Source organism: Bolinopsis microptera, chromosome 1 (genome assembly GCF_026151205.1).
Source record: "Bolinopsis microptera isolate Bmic1 chromosome 1, MBARI_Bmic_1.0, whole genome shotgun sequence".
NCBI lineage: Eukaryota > Metazoa > Ctenophora > Tentaculata > Lobata > Bolinopsidae > Bolinopsis > Bolinopsis microptera.
Window position 1 is genome coordinate 18,017,977 of NC_087072.1, and position 19,936 is coordinate 18,037,912.

The 19,936-nt window shown below is 35.5% G+C and overlaps 3 protein-coding genes and 1 long non-coding RNA gene across 5 annotated transcripts in view; 2 read left to right on the plus strand and 2 right to left on the minus strand.

Moving 5' to 3' along the window:
- The window catches only part of LOC134814162 (DNA (cytosine-5)-methyltransferase 3C-like), a 90,556-nt gene extending 88,149 nt beyond the window's left edge, over positions 1 to 2,407 (plus strand). The window contains exons 11-12 of the mRNA XM_063822213.1: positions 862 to 985; positions 1,206 to 2,407. Of these exons, the coding sequence (XP_063678283.1) occupies positions 862 to 985; positions 1,206 to 1,358 (277 nt within the window). The 3' untranslated portion in view covers positions 1,359 to 2,407. The remainder of the gene's footprint in view (positions 1 to 861; positions 986 to 1,205) is intronic.
- The window catches only part of LOC134814231 (ras-related protein Rab-2A-like), an 89,962-nt gene extending 72,730 nt beyond the window's left edge, over positions 1 to 17,232 (minus strand). Inside the window, exons 1-6 of one of the 2 annotated variants that reach the window (XM_063822312.1) lie at positions 17,201 to 17,232; positions 8,519 to 8,602; positions 8,120 to 8,285; positions 7,746 to 7,888; positions 7,451 to 7,582; positions 6,252 to 7,157 (exon numbers count right to left, since the gene is read on the minus strand). In XM_063822312.1, the coding sequence (XP_063678382.1) occupies positions 7,038 to 7,157; positions 7,451 to 7,582; positions 7,746 to 7,888; positions 8,120 to 8,285; positions 8,519 to 8,593 (636 nt within the window). In that variant the 5' untranslated portion in view covers positions 8,594 to 8,602; positions 17,201 to 17,232 and the 3' untranslated portion in view covers positions 6,252 to 7,037. Of the gene's footprint in view, positions 1 to 6,251; positions 7,158 to 7,450; positions 7,583 to 7,745; positions 7,889 to 8,119; positions 8,286 to 8,518; positions 8,603 to 17,200 lie in introns of those variants that run through there. The other variant, XM_063822304.1, reaches the window with a different exon arrangement.
- Positions 11,078 to 12,349, plus strand: LOC134820758 (uncharacterized). The gene is made up of 3 exons (XR_010160919.1): positions 11,078 to 11,259; positions 11,661 to 11,813; positions 11,939 to 12,349. It is a non-coding gene; the product is annotated as an uncharacterized LOC134820758 (long non-coding RNA).
- On the minus strand, positions 17,201 to 19,310 carry LOC134814241 (uncharacterized). The gene is made up of 3 exons (XM_063822322.1): positions 19,021 to 19,310; positions 18,624 to 18,801; positions 17,201 to 18,434 (listed from the first exon to the last, which is right to left on the minus strand). The coding sequence occupies exons 1-3, from the start codon at positions 19,242 to 19,244 to the stop codon at positions 18,207 to 18,209; spliced, it is 630 nt and encodes a 209-aa protein (XP_063678392.1). The 5' UTR covers positions 19,245 to 19,310; the 3' UTR covers positions 17,201 to 18,206.
- Positions 19,311 to 19,936: the final 626 nt, after the last annotated feature.

Consider the following 19,936-nt stretch of genomic DNA (forward strand, 5'->3'; position numbering starts at 1 on the left):
TGGTGAAAGAATTTCTATAAAAAATCATTAAATGTGGAAGATATGAGGTCATTATATGTGTGTGCGCGCGCGCGCGCGCGCGCGCTTTTACAAACTTGATATCCTCAGTCCTTTCACATATACTGAGATTTTGTTTGAAACTTAATTGACTCTGAACCGAAATTGCCAGAGGAAACAGATAGTGTAACTCAGAAAGACCACAAATGTATAGTTTGTGAGATATTGAGGTTTTACTCCAAATAATTTACAATGATGTCACACCAGAAAACCTCTATTTTTGGTATATTTAACCTCATATCTCGAACGCGCAGTACTGGATTGAGCTAAACTTGGTCAGGTTTTGTAGCCCTGACTATCCTCGATCATATGGAACAGGAATAAAACTGTTTAGATGTTCTATCTTAATTATATTAGGCACTTAGTTCTGAAAAGTGAGAATGTCATTAATACTGCTTTCACTGTAAAATAATTATTACCTATTTAATTCGCGTTTTTGACACCACTTGAGAGTCCAAATTTTGGGCACTAAAATTATTATTACTTGGCCAATTTTTTATTTTTTCATGCTGATTTAAAGGCCATTAAAGCATTTGACCCAGTCAAAAAAGTTTCAGTTGTATATGTTTTACGGTTTTTGCGGAAAGTCGCGTTAAAGTTGATGCCGTGGTGTCAGTAAAATGGCACGGATATATACACATATATATATATATCGTCTCGCTTCATATATAGTAAGATGATAATTCTATGATTTCTGATATAACATCAGCTCTTCTAAATAATTGAAAACCAGGTTCTCTCAATTTCAAATAATGACCAACAACCTTACAAAGAAGTAAACTTACCATCGTTTTCATCACTCAGGTTCGAGAAGATAAACTGTATAACAACAAAGTTAACGTCGATGAAGCAGAAGAGAGGGAGAACACTGCCGGTAATGATAAGTAGTGACAGTCAGGGACCGGGAGACTGGCTCTGGTGCACTGAGGTGAGTACCAGTGCGACCTCACTTCCGGGTTATTTCCGGTTATTTCAGTATAAGTTCTGAAGGTGGTACAAAATTAATCAATTTGATTTTTGACCATCTTTCATCTTAGTCATGTTAGTTGTCATCAAGAGTTACTGGACAGTTGACATACCCGCAAATCTAATAGCTTGTTTACCGTACCACAAATAACTATTTCAACTAACCCAACCAAATGTCCCAGATGGAGCGAGTGTTTGGTCTGGAGTCTCACTACACGGACGTGGCGAACATGTCGCGTATCGCGCGACAGCGACTACTCGGCAAAGCCTGGAGTGTTCCCGTCCTGCGACACTTGCTCAGTCCTCTGCGAGACTACTTCAAGTGTGAGCACTGATTTGGGAGTTTTTGGGAGTGGGTATCTGTGTGTTGTGTTTTGAACACTTTTTACTGTTATCAAGTTTAACTTTTATACTTCTTTTAACTTTTAACTTTCATCAATTTTATCAATTTAACCTTACTCCTAAGTTATTATATACATGTATTTTATAATCTTATTGTAAAATGTCTGGGGGCTCCCATTGATGGTCATTGTCCCATTGGTGGAACATTGCAATACGAGTATTGCTCAGTCTTCGTGTGATGATTGCATTATTTTAGGTGATTATTATAACCAAGTTCTGTGTTGAATCTATCTTATCCGTTAAATTTATAGGAATGTTTGGTGTGTTATATTATAATGTGCGTGTGTCTCATCGAGTACTTTCCATGTTTTATCATTATTATGTATGTGTAAGATTGCGACTATTAAACAACTCATTGTTTGCGTGGCTTTTAATATTGTTTACAATATGTTGGGGAGTTTACTGGTGATATCTGTAAGGAGAGGTTATCTTTATCCTAGAGTTTATTGTTGTGGAATTACATTTGATGGTATCAATTAATCAGTCATTTGGATAATGTTCCAAGACAACGCTATTCCACAATTATGGGTAGTCAGGCTCACTATGTATTAAATTAAGAGGGCCACGTTTGAAACCTGAAACGATCTTTAACAATCTTGAAATGTCTGCTGCCTATATCCCCATTAAATGCTCTGGATCTGGTCCTAACAAAATGTGGCAGAATGAATTCGTAATATAATACAGTCACACGTCGTTAAAAATAAACATGACTAGAGCTGCTAAGATAAATTCATTCTGTGAAGGTGGACCAAATACCAATGTTGACTACCGGAATGCTCTTTAAGATGTTCTGTATTGATTGATTGTTAAATATAAGACCATTTCATTTTATTTGATAGAAGCAGTATCACGGTAGAATTATTAGAAATTAGGATTTATGCATGCTATTGTTACATCATCATGGTATTTTATTTAGTACAACATTTAATTACGTTTAAACAAATTTAATCGTTTTCTTGTCTTAAGAAAGAAAGGATTATTATGCTGAGATCCTCCAATTAATACCACGCACACTAAAAACTCTTGTACAGTTTGGAAGTAAACTACACATTTTCGGAATTTGCTCTCTACACTCGATATTAAACCAACGAGGCGATGTTTTCGCTGAATTTGTATCGTATTTGTATCATGCCCCCATTTCTTGCCCCCACGTTGTATCGTCTGCCCCCATCATGATCTGACCGTGCCAATCTAATTAAGTTTCCTTGGTGATACGATTTCTTGCTCGGTCGGATATACGTAATCGAATTATGCATACCAATGACTGTAGTCCACAGGTCCACAGGTTAGTGCAAACAACAATACAAACCGTGAAATAAACCATCTAGAAACCATTTATTCTGTTATACTGTAATACTGTTAGTGGAATAGTAGAAAGGACGATAAGAACCGCAAGACAAACCATCAAGAAACCATAAACTAAGATGTAATGCAATGTAAGGTGGTTTTCAGTAGTTTTATCAGTGCAAGTATTCTGTAATACTGTTAGTAGTTCCTGGTGTAGTGTGAACAACAATATAAACTATCAAATAAACCATTTGGAAACCATTTTAGGGTTTTTTTGATCGAATGTATCGTAATTAAAATTTCTGCCCCCATTTACTAAGATGTAATGTAAGGTGGTTTTCAGTGGTTTTATCAGTGCAACTATTCTGTAATACTTTTAGTAGTTACTGGAGTAGTGTGAACAACAATATAAACTATAAAATGAACCATTTGGAAACCATTTTAGAGTTTTTTTGATCGAATGTATCGTAATTAATATTTCTGCCCCCATTTACTAAGATGTAATGTAAGGTGGTTTTCAGTGGTTTTATCAGTGCAACTATTCTGTAATACTGTTAGTAGTTACTGGAGTAGTGTGAACAACAATATAAACTATCAAATAAACCATTTGGAAACCATTTTAGGGTTTTTTTGATCGAATGTATCGTAATTAAAATTTCTGCCCCCATTTACTAAGATGTAATGTAAGGTGGTTTTCAGTAGTTTTATCAGTGCAAGTATTCTGTAATACTGTTAGTAGTTACTGGAGTAGTGTGAACAACAGTATAAACTATCAAATAAACCATTTGGAAACCATTTTAGGGTTTTTTGATCGAATGTATCGTAATTAAAATTTCTGCCCCCATTTACTAAGATGTTATGTAAGGTGGTTTTCAGTAGTTTTATCAGTGCAAGTATTCTGTAATACTGTTAGTAGTTACTGGAGTAGTGTGAACAACAATATAAATTATAAAATGAACCATTCGGAAACCATTTTAGGGTTTTTTGATCGAATGTATCGTAATTAAAATTTCTGCCCCCATTTACTAAGATGTAATGTAAGGTGGTTTTCAGTGGTTTTATCAGTGCAAGTATTCTGTTATACTGTTAGTAGTTACTGGACTAGTGTGAACAACAATATAAAGTATCAAATAAACCATTTGGTTTATATTAGTATTAATAAACAGAATACTTGCACTGATAAATATACTGAAAACCACCTTACATTGCATCTTAGTAAATGGGGGCAGAAATTTTAATTACGATACATTCGATCAAAAAAACCCTAAAATGTTTTCCAAATGGTTTATTTGATAGTTTATCTTGTTGTTCACACTACTCCAGTAACTACTAACAGTATTACAGAATACTTGCACTGATAAAACTACTGAAAACCACCTTACATTACATCTTAGTAAATGGGGGCAGAAATTTTAATTACGATACATTCGATCAAAAAACCCTAAAATGGTTTCCGAATGGTTCATTTTATAATTTATATTGTTGTTCACACTACTCCAGTAACTACTAACAGTATTACAGAATACTTGCACTGATAAAACTACTGAAAACCACCTTACATAACATCTTAGTAAATGGGGGCAGAAATTTTAATTACGATACATTCGATCAAAAAACCCTAAAATGGTTTCCAAATGGTTTATTTGATAGTTTATACTGTTGTTCACACTACTCCAGTAACTACTAACAGTATTACAGAATACTTGCACTGATAAAACTACTGAAAACCACCTTACATTACATCTTAGTAAATGGGGGCAGAAATTTTAATTACGATACATTCGATCAAAAAAACCCTAAAATGGTTTCCAAATGGTTTATTTGATAGTTTATATTGTTGTTCACACTACTCCAGTAACTACTAACAGTATTACAGAATACTTGCACTGATAAAAATACTGAAAACCACCTTACATTACATCTTAGTAAATGGGGGCAGAAATTTTAATTACGATACATTCGATCAAAAAAACTCTAAAATGGTTTCCAAATGGTTTATTTGATAGTTTATATTGTTGTTCACACTACTCCAGTAACTACTAACAGTATTACAGAATACTTGCACTGATAAAAATACTGAAAATCACCTTACATTACATCTTAGTAAATGGGGGCAGAAATTTTAATTACGATACATTCGATCAAAAAACCCTAAAATGGTGTCCAAATGGTTTATTTGATAGTTTATATTGTTGTTCACACTACTCCAGTAACTACTAACAGTATTACAGAATACTTGCACTGATAAAAATACTGAAAACCACCTTACAATACATCTTAGTAAATGGGGGCAGCAATATTAATTACGTTATGGTGAAATAAACCATAAAATAATCTTTACAACTACTCCATTAACAACTAAAAGTATTTCAAAACAAATGCACTAACTAAACCACCTCAAACCACCTTATATTGAATTATGTACATTATATTAAAGTATTAAGGCGATTTCCTTTGTCAAAATTTGGAGAATTTGATGGCGGATACAGGCCCGACTATACTTCAATGCTCCGAACACATTCAGGTATCATCTAATCATCTGTGAATTAATTAAATTAGGGTGTGAAGCTGTGGTGAGATAATAGATATTGAACTAGTATAGGGCGTGAACCATCCTAAGATATAATATAAACCAAATGTTGTAGGGAACGCGCATGCGCAACCTATATATGAAGGCAGATTCAGGATGGGGGCAACGATACAACTCAGTGAAAACATCCTCTGAAACCAACATTGAACGATGTGAGATGGATGCAGCGGCGACGCCTAACATAAAATATCCTGAAGTAAACGCGCGACCATGTGTTGGTAGCGCGCGCACGTCAGTTTATATTATTATATCCCACGCGCAGCGCACATGAACGTAACTAGAGTGCAGTGTGGGGCAGGTTATTCTATAGAAGTGAGAATTGGTTTCTGCACTGTGCAAAAAGTCTGTCAAATTAGTGTTCAGAAATGTTCATATTTGAAAATGGGACAGAAATTGTAAAATATGAATTTTCATTTTGTTAAGCTTTCTGTTCTGAGCTTCCTCTGACCAAAATCAAACTTCCAGCACCTCAATCGTGTCATATGCCATATATATATATAGTTGACTGACTAATTGGTTGCGGGTGAGAAATTCAGTCAAAACTGTAAAATTTCGGTTCTGGAAGTTTCATCTTCAAAAACTGAAAATGGGACAGAGTTTGGGACAACATGATTTTTCTATTTTCTTCGGGATTTTGACTTGCAGTACCCCCCTTTGGTTTCATACTATCATTAATTAACTGACTAATTGGTTTCTTGGCAAAAAGTCCACCCAATCTGTCAAATTTGAGTTCAGAAATTTCCATATTTGAAAATGGGACAGGAATTGGAAAATATGAATTTTCGTTTTGTTAAGCTTTCTGTTCTGAGCTTCCTCCGACCGAAATCAAACTATAGTCCGGAATCGGGTCTGAAAATCCACACACTTATCATTACAGTGCAATTTAAGATTTTGGAAACTAGGATGATTGTCTTTCGAATTTATTGAAATGATAAAAGTAAACAAGTCCTTCATTTATAGTTTAATCAATATCGATATTTACATATTCAAATTAAATTTCATCACGACTTTCCAAGTATTCAAGCAACCTTTTGACTGAGCAGTATCACAATAGTCAACAGATATTATCACGTAATTTAAATACCCTCAAATAATGCATTTAAAGTTTGATTCCAAAATTTTCTGAATTGAACAAAAGCAAAAAGAGGAAAATACATTTGTTAGTCCAGTATCCACTCCGCAAATGTGGTCAAAATACAACTATTATAAGAACTAAAAACACAGGACGTCAATTAAAAGTTCCCATTGATAAGCACAGTAATGTTGCATGTTTGCACAATCCTCGCGGTAAACAACTACTCGATAAAACAAAATAATTTAAATATTCTTTAGCTCGTAAATTAGACAATCCTTACTCTAAATACTTCATTCCTTTTTTAAACAAAATCGACATTCCATTGTTTTTAAGTTCTCTACGACAAGGCGTGGGACACTAATCTCACCTAGGGGCAGAAGAAACGGATATTTTAACGATAAAAGATACATGTATCAGATAACTAGGGGGATTTATTGATTTTTAAACTGTTAGTGAAAATTAAGAAGCCATCAGAGGGATTTACAATTTCTTTCGATGCCTCTTTAATATCAAATGTGAAATTTAACTCATGTGAAATTTAATTAAACTGCAAATAATTTTTAGTGGAATTTAACTGGACAAGCTGTAGTAGACACACTGATAATATACAGTCCGGCTGTATCATTACTCATCAATTAAATTATTAAAACAGAAATGTTTCTAGCAGCACATGCCCCCGCCCTGTTGTCCGTTGTTAGGGTTCATTGAGGAACCAGCATTTGGGTTCTGTGGTCCTATCTTTATTCCGTTAGCCTCGTTACTCACATCGAACACTCCTTTCTGTAATACGATATACAGTATTTACACTTCCAGTATTACCACGATCACTATGCACTGTGCAGGTAATGAACACCATGGACAGTTCATGTGGTTCATTACCTGCATCTTATATACTGTGGAAGTGGAAATGTACGGAATACAAATAGATTATGTGGAGCTGGAATTCGGTAGTTTGGCAAAAATTTAACTTCTGTGATCTTCGATTTGGTGACATGGATAATGACTGTTCTCTGATTTTGAAAATATGCAGTGTTTGATATTGAAAATGTGTACTAAGTCCAGTGTTCACGTACCTTAATCATTTCGTTAATCTGCTGAGCGGTCCCAATAAAGGCTTCCTCGACGTTATCAGCTGTTTTAGCACTTGTTTCCATGAATATCAATCCGTGTTCTTTAGCAAATTGTTCTCCCTCTTCCTTTGATACCTAAACAAACAAGATTAAACATCAGCATACTATTTAATAGTGAGTACGAACACGGCTGTTGTAAAAGTTGCTACATATTATGAACCATGTTATTTTGCCTGAATATTAAATTGCAGATAGCCAGGTTTTAGGAAACTGATTATACAGACGAAGAATATCAAACCTGCCGAGATGACTCAAGATCAGATTTGTTGCCAATGAGCATGATGACCATGTTACTTGAACTGTGCTGCCTGGCATCTTCCAGCCAACTTGCCAGGTGGTCGAATGTGTCTCTTCTGGTGATATCGTACACCAGCAGTGCTCCTGCAAGACCGGTATTATGAGCCAATGTGTTTTAACTTGTAAGCGATCAAACAATTATTATATAATATCACAATCAGCTTCTGTTACCGCCATTATACCAATAGAAACTGCAATGCACCATCTGGTGCCGAAAAGAAGGCCCCAGCACAGCGGAACCAACCCTTTTAAATTGCTACACTAAAAGTTGATATTAATAATAAGCTAACTGCGGAATATGTCCGTATATCTGACCTGCTGCTCCTCTGTAGTAGGACCTGGTAATACTCCGGAAACTCTCCTGACCAGCGGTATCCCATATCTGGAGCTTTATCTGCTTACCCTCGATAGAAACCATCCTAGCTCCAAACTCAACACCTATCGTCAGATCGTGAACTGGCTGAAACCTCTTGTCCGTAAACTGAAATTAAAGTTAGCGTTAATTAAACTCTACAAAAGATTGTGTTCAAGGGACGGTGGTTCCAAATAGCACAGGAACAAACGTCCAAGACCAGCTGGCATGTTTAGGAACAAAGGGGTTCTGACAACAGATTGATACTAAGCTAATAATAGTATCTGGAATGGGAGGGGTAATAAGTAAACTGTAATTACACAAAAAGTAACAAAGAAGTAACAAAGAAGTATAAACTATACCTGCAGTAAAAGACACGATTTCCCAACCCCGGTATCCCCAATGATAATGTACTTGAAAAGATACGCATACGCCATTCTTGGTTGCTAAATAGATGGAATTGATTAGGACAAACTGGTAAGGTCTAACAAGTCGAGCAAAACAGTACTGAGGAAACTTACAAATCACTTAACCTGAAAGAAACGTACACCAAATTACTTTGTAAATTTTTAATTTCATCCAGTACGTAACAAAAACGCGCATTTTGCACAACTGCACGCGCAGCACATCGTACCATTCGTTGTTATGCACGCTACCTTGAGTACCATCCCACATCAAACTTATGGTGAATGTAAGCTAGTATTTAGCTGATCTTGTGGTTTTGTCCCACATTGTAATTATCCCTTATAAAAGGACAGCCCTGGTTATTATCGGAGCATTACAGGTGTTAAAGGTGGACCTAAGAATGTGTCACGTTCTAACAGACACCATCTTCAGATCATCTGGTGAGGGCTATTTAATTTTAGGGGCAAATTTCAAGCCCTGAACTTTAAATGGAATAAACTGTGACCTGTGTACATTGTCGAGCTTGAAATCAAGTACAACAAGCTTTTAAACATGCCTTTCTATTACAGTTATAATGTCCTAACTCGCACAATAATACATGTATGATATTCCGATATTCGATGAGCAACTCTTTAGCGAAATAAGTTCACACAGGTAAAATCTTATTTCAATACTTTTAATTGCCATTAATGCTTTAAGTTTAAGTTTGATTATATTTTGTTGCACAGTGGGGATGAATTATAAAGTCGCTGAGGATCTGAGTCACAATCTTGTGTCTCAGATTACCAGGCCAAAATTATTTCACTTTTTATAATTTTTCCGGCCAAATTTATAGAATATAATATAAAACAGAAACTTCCAAGATCTGAGAGAACGATCAAATTTCCTTTTAGAGGAGCAAACCTACTCGCCAATTAGTGGAACTGCAATAGCATTTTGGAATTAAAATCACACTATGGAAATGGCTAACAACCTGTTCATCGGTAACTGCTTCGATTACAAAAGTAAGGCTCTTTTCATGTCAGGTCATCGGGTACACTTTTCATTTTGACACATCCTGCTTCCTCTTACCGTCTTTAGTCTACTTCAATCCTGGAAAACAGTGTCTACCTCTAACAATGTTAACAATGTTAGCACTAGCAGAACTTAGTGCTTGTGTCACACCAGTACATCGCATCATCAGTACCTCTACAGTTCGGGTTTTACATCCTTTATTCCCCGCATGGGATTTGGATTATTAATGAACATCAACTTTCTTATACATGTCAATTGTCAATTTGTGTGTTCTTCTTTTCTATAAATGACCATACCCTGCAAACCCTGTCTTTTCTTATGTTTCTATCCTTGTGGGTACTTTTCTTTTATCCCTTTATTATTCTGAGGCCCCTGGGGTCAGCTGACTCTGCAGACAGACCACAGTACGAGATGGAGTCTTTGGTCCTAGCTAGACGGCACATAACACATCTCGTTATCGATAACGTGACACGTTACGTGCCTTCGAGCTAGGCCTGCCGCCTGGGGTCTAAATGAAAAGATAGTTTGTAGTAACCAAAGCTTTCAAAACCCATGTTTTAATCGTCCTCAACTACAAAAGTAATGGTTTGTTGCAAACAACCAACCATCATATCATCAAACCAATCTACATTCATGAGATGAAACATGCCTTTTGCTACATTATATATCAAAGTATTTGCAGGCACCAACATTTAACGATGATTCTCACAATGAATATTTAATTTTTTCTCAAGCCTGGGGGCCATTGTTTAATTTTTTACTATTTGATTTGGTGCTAGAGAGAAGATACGATCTTCTCTTTTATTGGAATTTCTCTTTAAAATAATGAATTGAATGCACCTATATCCAATAATCCTCTTCCAATAACCCATGGCCCGTAAATAAACCATTCATGTGGCAACACACACTGCTCTGCTGAGTGCTGAGGAGTTACGACTTCTAATAATTGTAGGCTTGGAGCCATGAAACCTACTAATCGCTCAATCTTTTCATCATTAGGGTTTATGAATATTGTAATAAAGATCTGATATATTTCAGAAAACTTGGCATAATGCACTAGAACGTCTTTAGCGCACCATCTTTGTCATCAAGGCACCCGGTGTCTTTTGATTTCTATTATCTAAATAATTGCGTAAGCACCATGATCATAGCCAGCGCACTAGTGATTAAGCCAACAAATAAAGTAAAATTCATATATTCTAACCGCTTAAAATTGAGTAATTATAATATTATCATCTTGTATGACAAGATTGCCAAATTGGCAGCTGCTAGCAACATAAGCCACAGTGTTATAACGAACAGAAATTCTAAGGATTTTTACCACGCCTAAAGATGTTTATAACAGCCTAGCTTGAAGCTGATAATTTAAGCAAATCAGTGCCCAGGTCTGTATGAGGACAATGAAAAGAGTTTGTCCAGTTGCCTTTCATTTCCATAGTCATTTTGCTTTTATGTTAGGTAATATTTGAAATGTTGCAATAATTATAAAATAGCGTTAGAGATTGATTCCCTCAAATACCAGTGCTTAAAATTCTATTTAGTTACCGTTTGAACAAATTTGCTGTGAACACTTTCCAAGTCAACGAGTCAACAAATTGTTCCTTTGAAACAATGTTGCTTAACAGAAACGTGGCGATGAAGCTTCTTGTGACTATGGAGCTGGCTGTGCTTTTTTTGCCACATGGTATGCAAATTTATATTTTAATAAATAATATTGAAGAAATTCGATACTTTAAATTCTACTTTATACTTAAATGCACAAGCGAGTAACTAGGGCCTCAGAACTCAGTATGTAGCAATAATACGATTCTGAGTATCACTTGTTCAACAATCAAGTGTTCGTTAAAAGTGCTCCGGTTAAATTTAAAGCAGACTACCGTCCATACAACGTTTATTGAATGCAAGTTATTATCAACTTTTTACTTTTACAAAATAACTATAGAATAGGGCAAACAGGTATGTGGGCCTAAAATTCCGTTAAACTAGAGCTCTGTTTTGGCTGCTAAGGTTAAAATGTGGGTCTTAGACTTCCTAGGGTTCAGTAAGGTCATATTAACAGTCCACTATATAAACACCAATACGAAGTTTCAGGAGCTGGAGCTACAGACTGCATGAACACTCAGATCGCCAGGATGGATTGCGATTGCATATTTGGCAAGAACGTCCAGGAGAACATAGCGGAGAAATATGGATGTGATGCCAGTAATAGCGCTCCTAGCGCTGAATCCACCTTCAAAGGTATTTACTAGCTCTCTAAATAATATATAATGTATCATCCACCAAAATAACTAACAAAGAACAGTTCGGTAATAAAACGTAACTGGTATTACATTTTAAGTGGGCAATTTAATCCACTGTTTCAGACTGCAAGATAGCCAGTATAAAGTGCAGCCAGGGCTCTCTGGATAATGCCCAGGACTGTTCTAAAGCGTCCAGTTTTGCGTTACTTAACAGAGGAACCAGTTGTGAGTGTAAGGATAATCCGTGCTTCAAAGCCGTGATTGGTAATAACAAGAGAGAATCTTGTTGCAATGCACTTTATCATTGTAAACAGGTTAAGAAATGTTTTAAGTAACTTTCCTTAATACTTGTTTTTTTTGTTCAATATTTTGTCCTATAACCTATTTGATATTTTGTCCTATTTTTCCATTCACTGGACAAGTCTACCAGTCACCAGAGAGAATAATGTACAAATTTGCAAGCTGAGTAAACTGATTTGCGATTTTAGTGACAATAACCCTGTATTTGAGTTTAATGTATTAGAATTTAAAGAACTCTTGTTTTAATGTATACAATATGCTCTATCTAATTTAATGTAAATTTAAGTGCACTTAGCTAAACACAGTGGAGGTCAAGATGTAAAAGATATTTTCAACATTTCAAAATTACGAAAAATGAAATGTTTTTCACATCTCCATAATCAAACTTTCTTTACTTGGATAGTAATTGAATGTATACGATCCCAAAAATGCTGTTTTGAACGCTTTGATGATTTCAAGAACCATTCGTTCCCTTTAAAATCGCGGAGAATTTTCTGAACAAAGCATTGAGAACAAAAAATTGCAATACGGTCATACTATACTGTCATAGCTACGAATCCTTTAAATTGTCCGACAAAACAGTTTATAACAATTAGTTCACCGGCAGTGACTCCAACTCACCCTTTAAACGCAAGAAAAATACAATAACTTGGCAGCAACTCAAAAACCACAATAACGGTGATCACATGCGATTCTATTCGACTTCGGTCAATTCCTTCTAATATTTACTTTTAGACGCTCTCCCACCTAAGTGCTAAAAGACCCCTACGAAACGAACAACAGTATGCAATCACACAAAGTTGTACAGTATTGCTATTAGTAAATGGAGGCCAGGAGGATGCCAATAGGAGAAATTAATTGCCGTGTAACATAGCTGCACACGATTAAGTAACAAATTGGGACATTTAGTTTGCAGGAAATGGTCATCTTGCATTTACTCTGCAAATGTTTGTGTGGTCACCAGCAAATTTGTGTTCATTACCAAAATTTCGATGAATTTAAATATTAGGGTATAATTCTCTGTGAGGTGGTGTAAAATGTGACCGATTATCTGATATTTTTGACTCAAGAAACACGATATTCGGTGGAACGAAGGTTTTAACTTTTATCAGTTATTTACATTTGGAAATTGGCCGCTCTAAAACATTCATAAGAACCGCATAAAATTTCGTCACTTGTAACTGTGATATGTTGCTAATAACGTACTTTATAGGAAAAAAAGACAATAATATATAATCTGATTTACCAATATTATCTAGATTATTAGATTTGTAATCGCATTTAACGCTCTTCACGAATCAGCAGAGCTTAGTAATCTAGCTGCCTAGGTACGGACGGCCCCCATTCTTTAAAGAAATCTTATGTTACGGTAAACATAAGTTCCATCTGATATTCAACAGTTTTAAAGGCTTGCAGCTTGAATACCTGTCAGCAACATCCTATAACAAACTATAGTGTGAAAGTTGTTCAAATCAGTTCAAGTTAAAACCCCGTGGAACTTTGTTTGTATCTTACTGATGCTCTGAAAATTACTGTCTGTACAAACAATTACAAAACTGGTAATTAACAATTCCGCTTCGCTAATTGGTGGCTATCAAGTTTGACGTGTACGTTATATGTCGTAAATACAATTAACAAGATTAGAACTGTTGACATGATTGAGGTTCAGTCTGGATGATTGCCCACAACTTTATTGAGCAGAGAATATCCAAGTATTTATCAACAGCTCAAGCGACTCCAGGACTATCCTAAATATAATATAAGATCCTGATGTTAATAATGTGAACACATTATATCACCATGACTTTATGTCTTAATATTAACTGTTAATCAAGATATTACTATGATTTAAAAAGTATAGGCCAAAATAACGACTAGATACACGTCTCTTTATTTGACTAACATTGCCCACAGTGAGGTTTCACCCAACAAAGTACAAACCTAACTGTCAGTCTGCTCTTCCTGGTATCGTGAGATCATTAATTGTAGTATCACTCGGAAAGGGAGTGCAGTGAATGCGTCATAACTTAAGAGAGTTTCAAGATAGAGGTTTAGTCATAACGTAAGACTTAAGTTTATGTAGTTAAATAGGTAGTTATTTATCAGTAAAAAGTAATAAAGTAAGTGCGGTAGGTAGGTAGTTATTTATCAGTAAAAAGTAATAAAGTAAGTGCGACATTCTGTGCCCCTTCTACTAATTAGAGCGCAGTATTTCGCTATAATACCCGATAATAATAGCAGAGTAAGTTCTAGAACATGGCTCTGTCAAGATGCTCTAATACCTGATTATATAATTCAAAATGAGATGTTGGACGTTCGGGAACATTCCATGTGATCCGGGTACGTGTTAAGGTCTCAATACACACACAGACGAACACACAGACGAACACACATACACACACGTGTGTCACACGTGTCACACGTGTCACACGCCCTGTGAGTACAACCGATATAATGTACATAATAAACAGATATTATACACGGGGAGAGATGTTGGACACATATGATGTATTTCTATGGTATTCCAGACAGATATTGCAAGTCCTGTCATCCCCGCAGGAACTCTCATTAACTGGGAGTGTGTGTGGGGAATGAGCAGAGGATATAATATCCTGCAAATAGTTGTTGTTCCGAAGTATAATGTTATCTTGATAGATAGAATAGGGGATCATATTAATGTTTTAGTACTGTCTTACCAGATCCAGCAGAATTGAAAGTCGGTACACGTGACATGACCCTAATCTGAGGGATGAGCAATGTTAGTGAGGTTAGAACTCCAGAACAAATACATACAAAATATCCACTCAATATTTTATTTGTGTACAACACAGCTAAGAAATTGTGTGCAGTATTTTAAAAAGAAGTGCTAGCTACAAATTTCATCATGCTTAACAACGTTTACACAGAACATTTAAAATTTCATTACATTGCAAAACTTTAACTGATTATACTGTACTTAGTACTACTTACTAGTAAAATGACACGAATGATACACATTGCTACTTTTGTAGAAACAAAATCAATTTTGAATTTATATAAAATATTCGTCAACTACAATCATAAGTATTCTCTGGCTAATAAAAAATAAAACATAAATTTAGCAAGAATTTAAAACATTCAGCCCCATGAATCTTGAACCAAAACTTAACCATATTCGAAGCTAGAACCACGCAGAATATTGCAGTCTAAGGTTAACAAATTCAGAGTTAGAGGACAAAACAAAATTCCCGATAAGGAAATATTGCTGTAGTATTGGCTTGGATACTGTTAGAAATGTGAGCAATTTTTTGAAACGTTACAGTGATTCTGGGATTTGATTGGTCACCACTGGAAGTTAATTGGTTAAAGGCTGTCTCAAAAATATGGCTCACCTCCAAACCAGTTAAATAGTTAATGCAAGTCTATAAAGTTTTGCTAAATTCAGACATAGAAATTGATGTAGGAGTAAGCTGAAGCACCTCTGAGTTATATTTTCAGGATGTCAGCCTAATATAACCTTAAATTTTTCGAATCACTCTGGATCACGGCAAAGATTTTAAATAAGAGACAGCAAAGCGCCATAGCTACCCTTTAATGGCATGGCACTGACATTAGCTTAAAATGTTACTTCATAGTAACTTATACAATAAAGTGGTATTTAAAGTTTAATGCACACTTGCGCAACAATTGCACTCTCTGTAATATATACCACTATATAGTTAGTAGTTACTCTCTCCCGAAGCAGCAGTGCGATCATCTAGACAATTGCCTTGTTGCAACACAACTTACAGAGTGACGTTATGAGACCCGTTATTCCTTGTAACAAGTGTTACATTTACAAGTGTTACTTAGTGTTACATTACAACTGGACGGCCTGTAAAGTACTGTTGTTAGTTTTGCAAGTGTAACGTTGTACTTATTACTACAGTTGGGTGGGAGTGGAGAATAATGGTGGACGAAATTTGATTGAATTTGATTATGATGAGAACTTTTTTGAAGATCACAGGCTCACGTTTTTAATTAGCTGAGACCATGGGAAAAATGAATGTTTTTTTTTCTCTTCTTTTTCTAGATGTCTGAATTTAGCGAGAAAATTGCACGGTTTTGTTATTAATCAACTAGAACAGAAGCATATCTTAAAAGTAAAGAATGTCACAAGCGGTAAGAAGAAACCCTAGAATTAAAAGTCTGAAGTTCAATTATTATAATATCGATTGAAGAAAAGATTCTCAGAATATGGCGGTTTACTGTACATCAAAAGCTTTTAGTACGTGATTAAAATACAAAATGAAATGATCCAGCTCATTATATATTGTATGAAGTCTCTTTCACATTCTCTTTCACATTCTCTTTCACATTCTCTCACATTCTATTTCGCAAAGAAAGTGATAATTATGTAAATGATATACAAATAATGTATGTCAATGCCAGTTATTTAAAGCCAAGCATCATTAAGGGTACACACATATATATTACAGAATTTTGAGGCATTGTGAAAGTTACACAAGTAATTCAACCCAATATTTACAATTCGGATATGATCTGAAACGAACGATACAAAAAACTCAACCTTTATCGATTGTTAACGTTCAACCGAACCTTTATATCAACATAAAAAGAACAAAGATTAAAGTATGTTATATTAATATTATACATGGTGTACTTCAAAAAGGGATTGTAACCTCTTTAAAGACGAAATCATAATTATGCAGAATCAAGAAAAATCATAGTCTGATATTATGGTATTAAACGAAAAACAATTTTTAGAGAAAATTAACGATGCAACCCGAACCTTTAAAGACATAAATGGGTGAAAGTAAATAATCTTGTAAGTTCCCTTTTTATGAGTGCAGGTTAAAAACCGAATTTCTTAAAACGTTTTTCAAAAAAAATTAAAACATTAAAACATTCTAAAACATAGAGTTGAGCGCTTATTTTCCCTATAGTTCAAGGGGGCTATATTTATGAGTCGCATTTGAACTTGATTTCTCTTGGAGAATTTCTCTTTAGACTCTTAACTTGCGAACAAATTGAAGCAGCAAACTTTAGGCTAGAAACTTTATTGAATTGAAATAATCATTCCACGTAACAACGTCTTCTTCAGTTCTCAAATTATTTGTTATATAGTAGTGTTGAAAGTATTAAAAAAAAAGTATTAATACTTTCAACACTACTATATAACAAATAATTTGAGAACTGAAGAAGACGTTGTTGATTATTTCAATTCAATAAAGTTTCTAGCCTAAAGTTTGCTGCTTCAATTTGTTCGCAAGTTAAGAGTCTAAAGAGAAATTCTCCAAGAGAAATTATTTTCCCTATTATTGTGATTAAACTATTAACAAAACATACAAACACGTGAGATAACCAGCTGCTCCCTCTCTCAAAGTCTCAATCACGAGCAACATACATATCTCCAAGTTGTCACCTCACGATATAACAAATTATTAGCATAATTAAATAAAACAGCAATTGTAAGTACTCCCACGTCACACCACCGCACCAGCTTTAGGTGCAATACACACCAAGTTACTGAGCACACCTAGATGTGCCTCAACTCTCGTACGTCTTGCCACGTGTAAACAGATACACATTCCACCGTGTAGCTAATTAATAACTCCTCACTAATTAACAAATCAGCCAATCACGATCAAGAAGAAGAGGGGGAGTGTACACTTAGGGGTCAGTATTATAATACACATTACACATGATAGTGTAGTGGTGTTTTAATATTATAGTTTATACCCCATATTATATACATGTAGTATGATCAACAGTGTATACACACAACTAGGTGCGTTGTATTATATAACAATGTACACTGGTTAGGTACACTGTATATAATAATGGGAGGAGATGAGCTAGAACTCTTACAATAATGTGAGTGTGTACGACAGTGTAGTAATTATAAGTAAGTACCTAGCTACCCTAGAATCACGTACCGAGATGACATGTCTGTGTAAGTGACTCCCGAAACACACACACACAAATACAACGTTAAACAGCAGAGAAAACGCAAACACCACATGTGTGCACGCAGAGCTACACAATATCGCAACAAAACTTGATGAGATCATTCTAGAAGACAATAAGATAAGGTGTCCAGGTGGTACTGCTAATCAGATTGTACATCTTCTGTCTCGATCTCGTGTTCTAACGTGATGCCCGGGTCCATGGACTTGTCTCTAATCCCGGTTACCTGGCCCAGTTGGGTTTTACCGGTGACCAGGGTGCAGTAAACGTGTTCTACTATTACGTTAATCACCGTTATGATGTCTTTGTGGTTGTGGGCGCTCGTTTCGAAGAATATCATTTTGTGTTTCTTTGCGAATTCTTGACCTTCCTGAGTAATTAATTAGTGTTTATGTCATGATTAGCAGATAAACTGATTTCATTTTCCACTTTATTTCCAGGGCGAATTTAAGTACTCGCAAAATAAGAATTTGATCTTTTTAAGGTTTAGTTCGAGATTATCCAGAATTCTCTGAATAACTCTTGAGAAAGTAAGATTGTTTGCTGAAATAAAACTAACTTCAGTGGGGACTTGTCTCTTGTCAGCAATATCGCACTTGTTGCCGAGCAACAAGAGAGTGGTATTAGGTTCACATTGCAACAAACAGTCCTGCACCCAGGACTCCACCTCTCTGAAGGTCTGCCTCTGTGTTACATCGTACACTATGATTGCAGCTGCTACACCCTTATAGTACGTCCTGAAATAACACAGGTTACAGTCTGGAGATACGTGTTACAAAATATAGATGCTGGTGAGAGAGGATTTTTTACACACGTGACCAATACTGGAAGCTGATTGGTTGATTGCTGTCACGTGTCACAAAATTACCTCCCCCCGGCCCCCAGAATGTGAAATCAGTGAGATGGTGGTATGGTTTTAAAAAAGGATCCTTTAGATCTCAAATCATTACACTTACTTAGTTATTCCTCTGAAACGATGATTTCCAGCTGTATCAATTATCTGAAGTTTTATTTTCATCCCCTGGAACTGCAAGGTGTAGTACTGCTGATCCACCCCTACTGTTAGTGGAGGTATGATGAACTCGTTGTTACATAGCTGGTTCAGAAGACACGTTTTACCCACCCCAGTTTCACCTGACAATACTATCCGTAACTGGTAATCGTAATCAGTTTTCGACATTCTGAATTATTGAGATTAGGTTATTACGTACTAGGGATATCTTTTACATCAAAATTAAAACAAATTATTGAAAATATCGTGCATGTTTATAATATGATACCGATAAAAAAGAGCATAATTTTGATATTTCCATAGAAAGTCTCAAGAAAACAACAATTTCAAGAAAACAACAATTTTATTTAGTATCAATTAAAGCAGACAAAAATATATTTGTATATATAACTATACTAGCACGAACTTTAGACCAGATATCTTAGGGGACTTGGAGTAGCAAGAGAGTACTACATTACGTAGTATACATTAAAATACACTCGCACCGTGCATTCATTGATCACAGGCTAGCTATACATCACATCTCCGCAAGCGACCCTTCCGCGCTGCGTGCGGCTAGTTGACATGGTAACTAACGAAAGGAAGGATTTTTTTGCAAAAATGATCATTCGTAACCTTTCACTATTGCTTTTTTACAAAAGGGTGTGAATGGAAAAATACGTCGAAAAGAAACCAGGGTGATACAGGATCGGAGAATGCAGACCAATGACCATAAAGTTTATGCACCCACCCGACCCTTTCCTCCTGAATTCTTGGTTGGATAGACAATCATGCAAACTTGATCGTTTATACTCCAAGTCCCTTTGTTAATAGAAGTAGTATTATTTATGTCTGGAGTTAGCTTAATTCAATAATAACAA

Excerpts from the sequence above, each read along its gene's own strand:
- LOC134814241 (XM_063822322.1), bottom strand. The coding sequence starts at position 19,244 with ATGTCGAAAACTGATTACGATTACCAGTTACGGATAGTATTGTCAGGT. Across the intron at positions 18,802-19,020 it reads CGTTTCAGAGGAATAACTAA|GACGTACTATAAGGGTGTAG; the intron begins GTAAGTGTAATG and ends GTGTTATTTCAG. Across the intron at positions 18,435-18,623 it reads AGAGACAAGTCCCCACTGAA|GAAGGTCAAGAATTCGCAAA; the intron begins GTTAGTTTTATT and ends TTAATTACTCAG.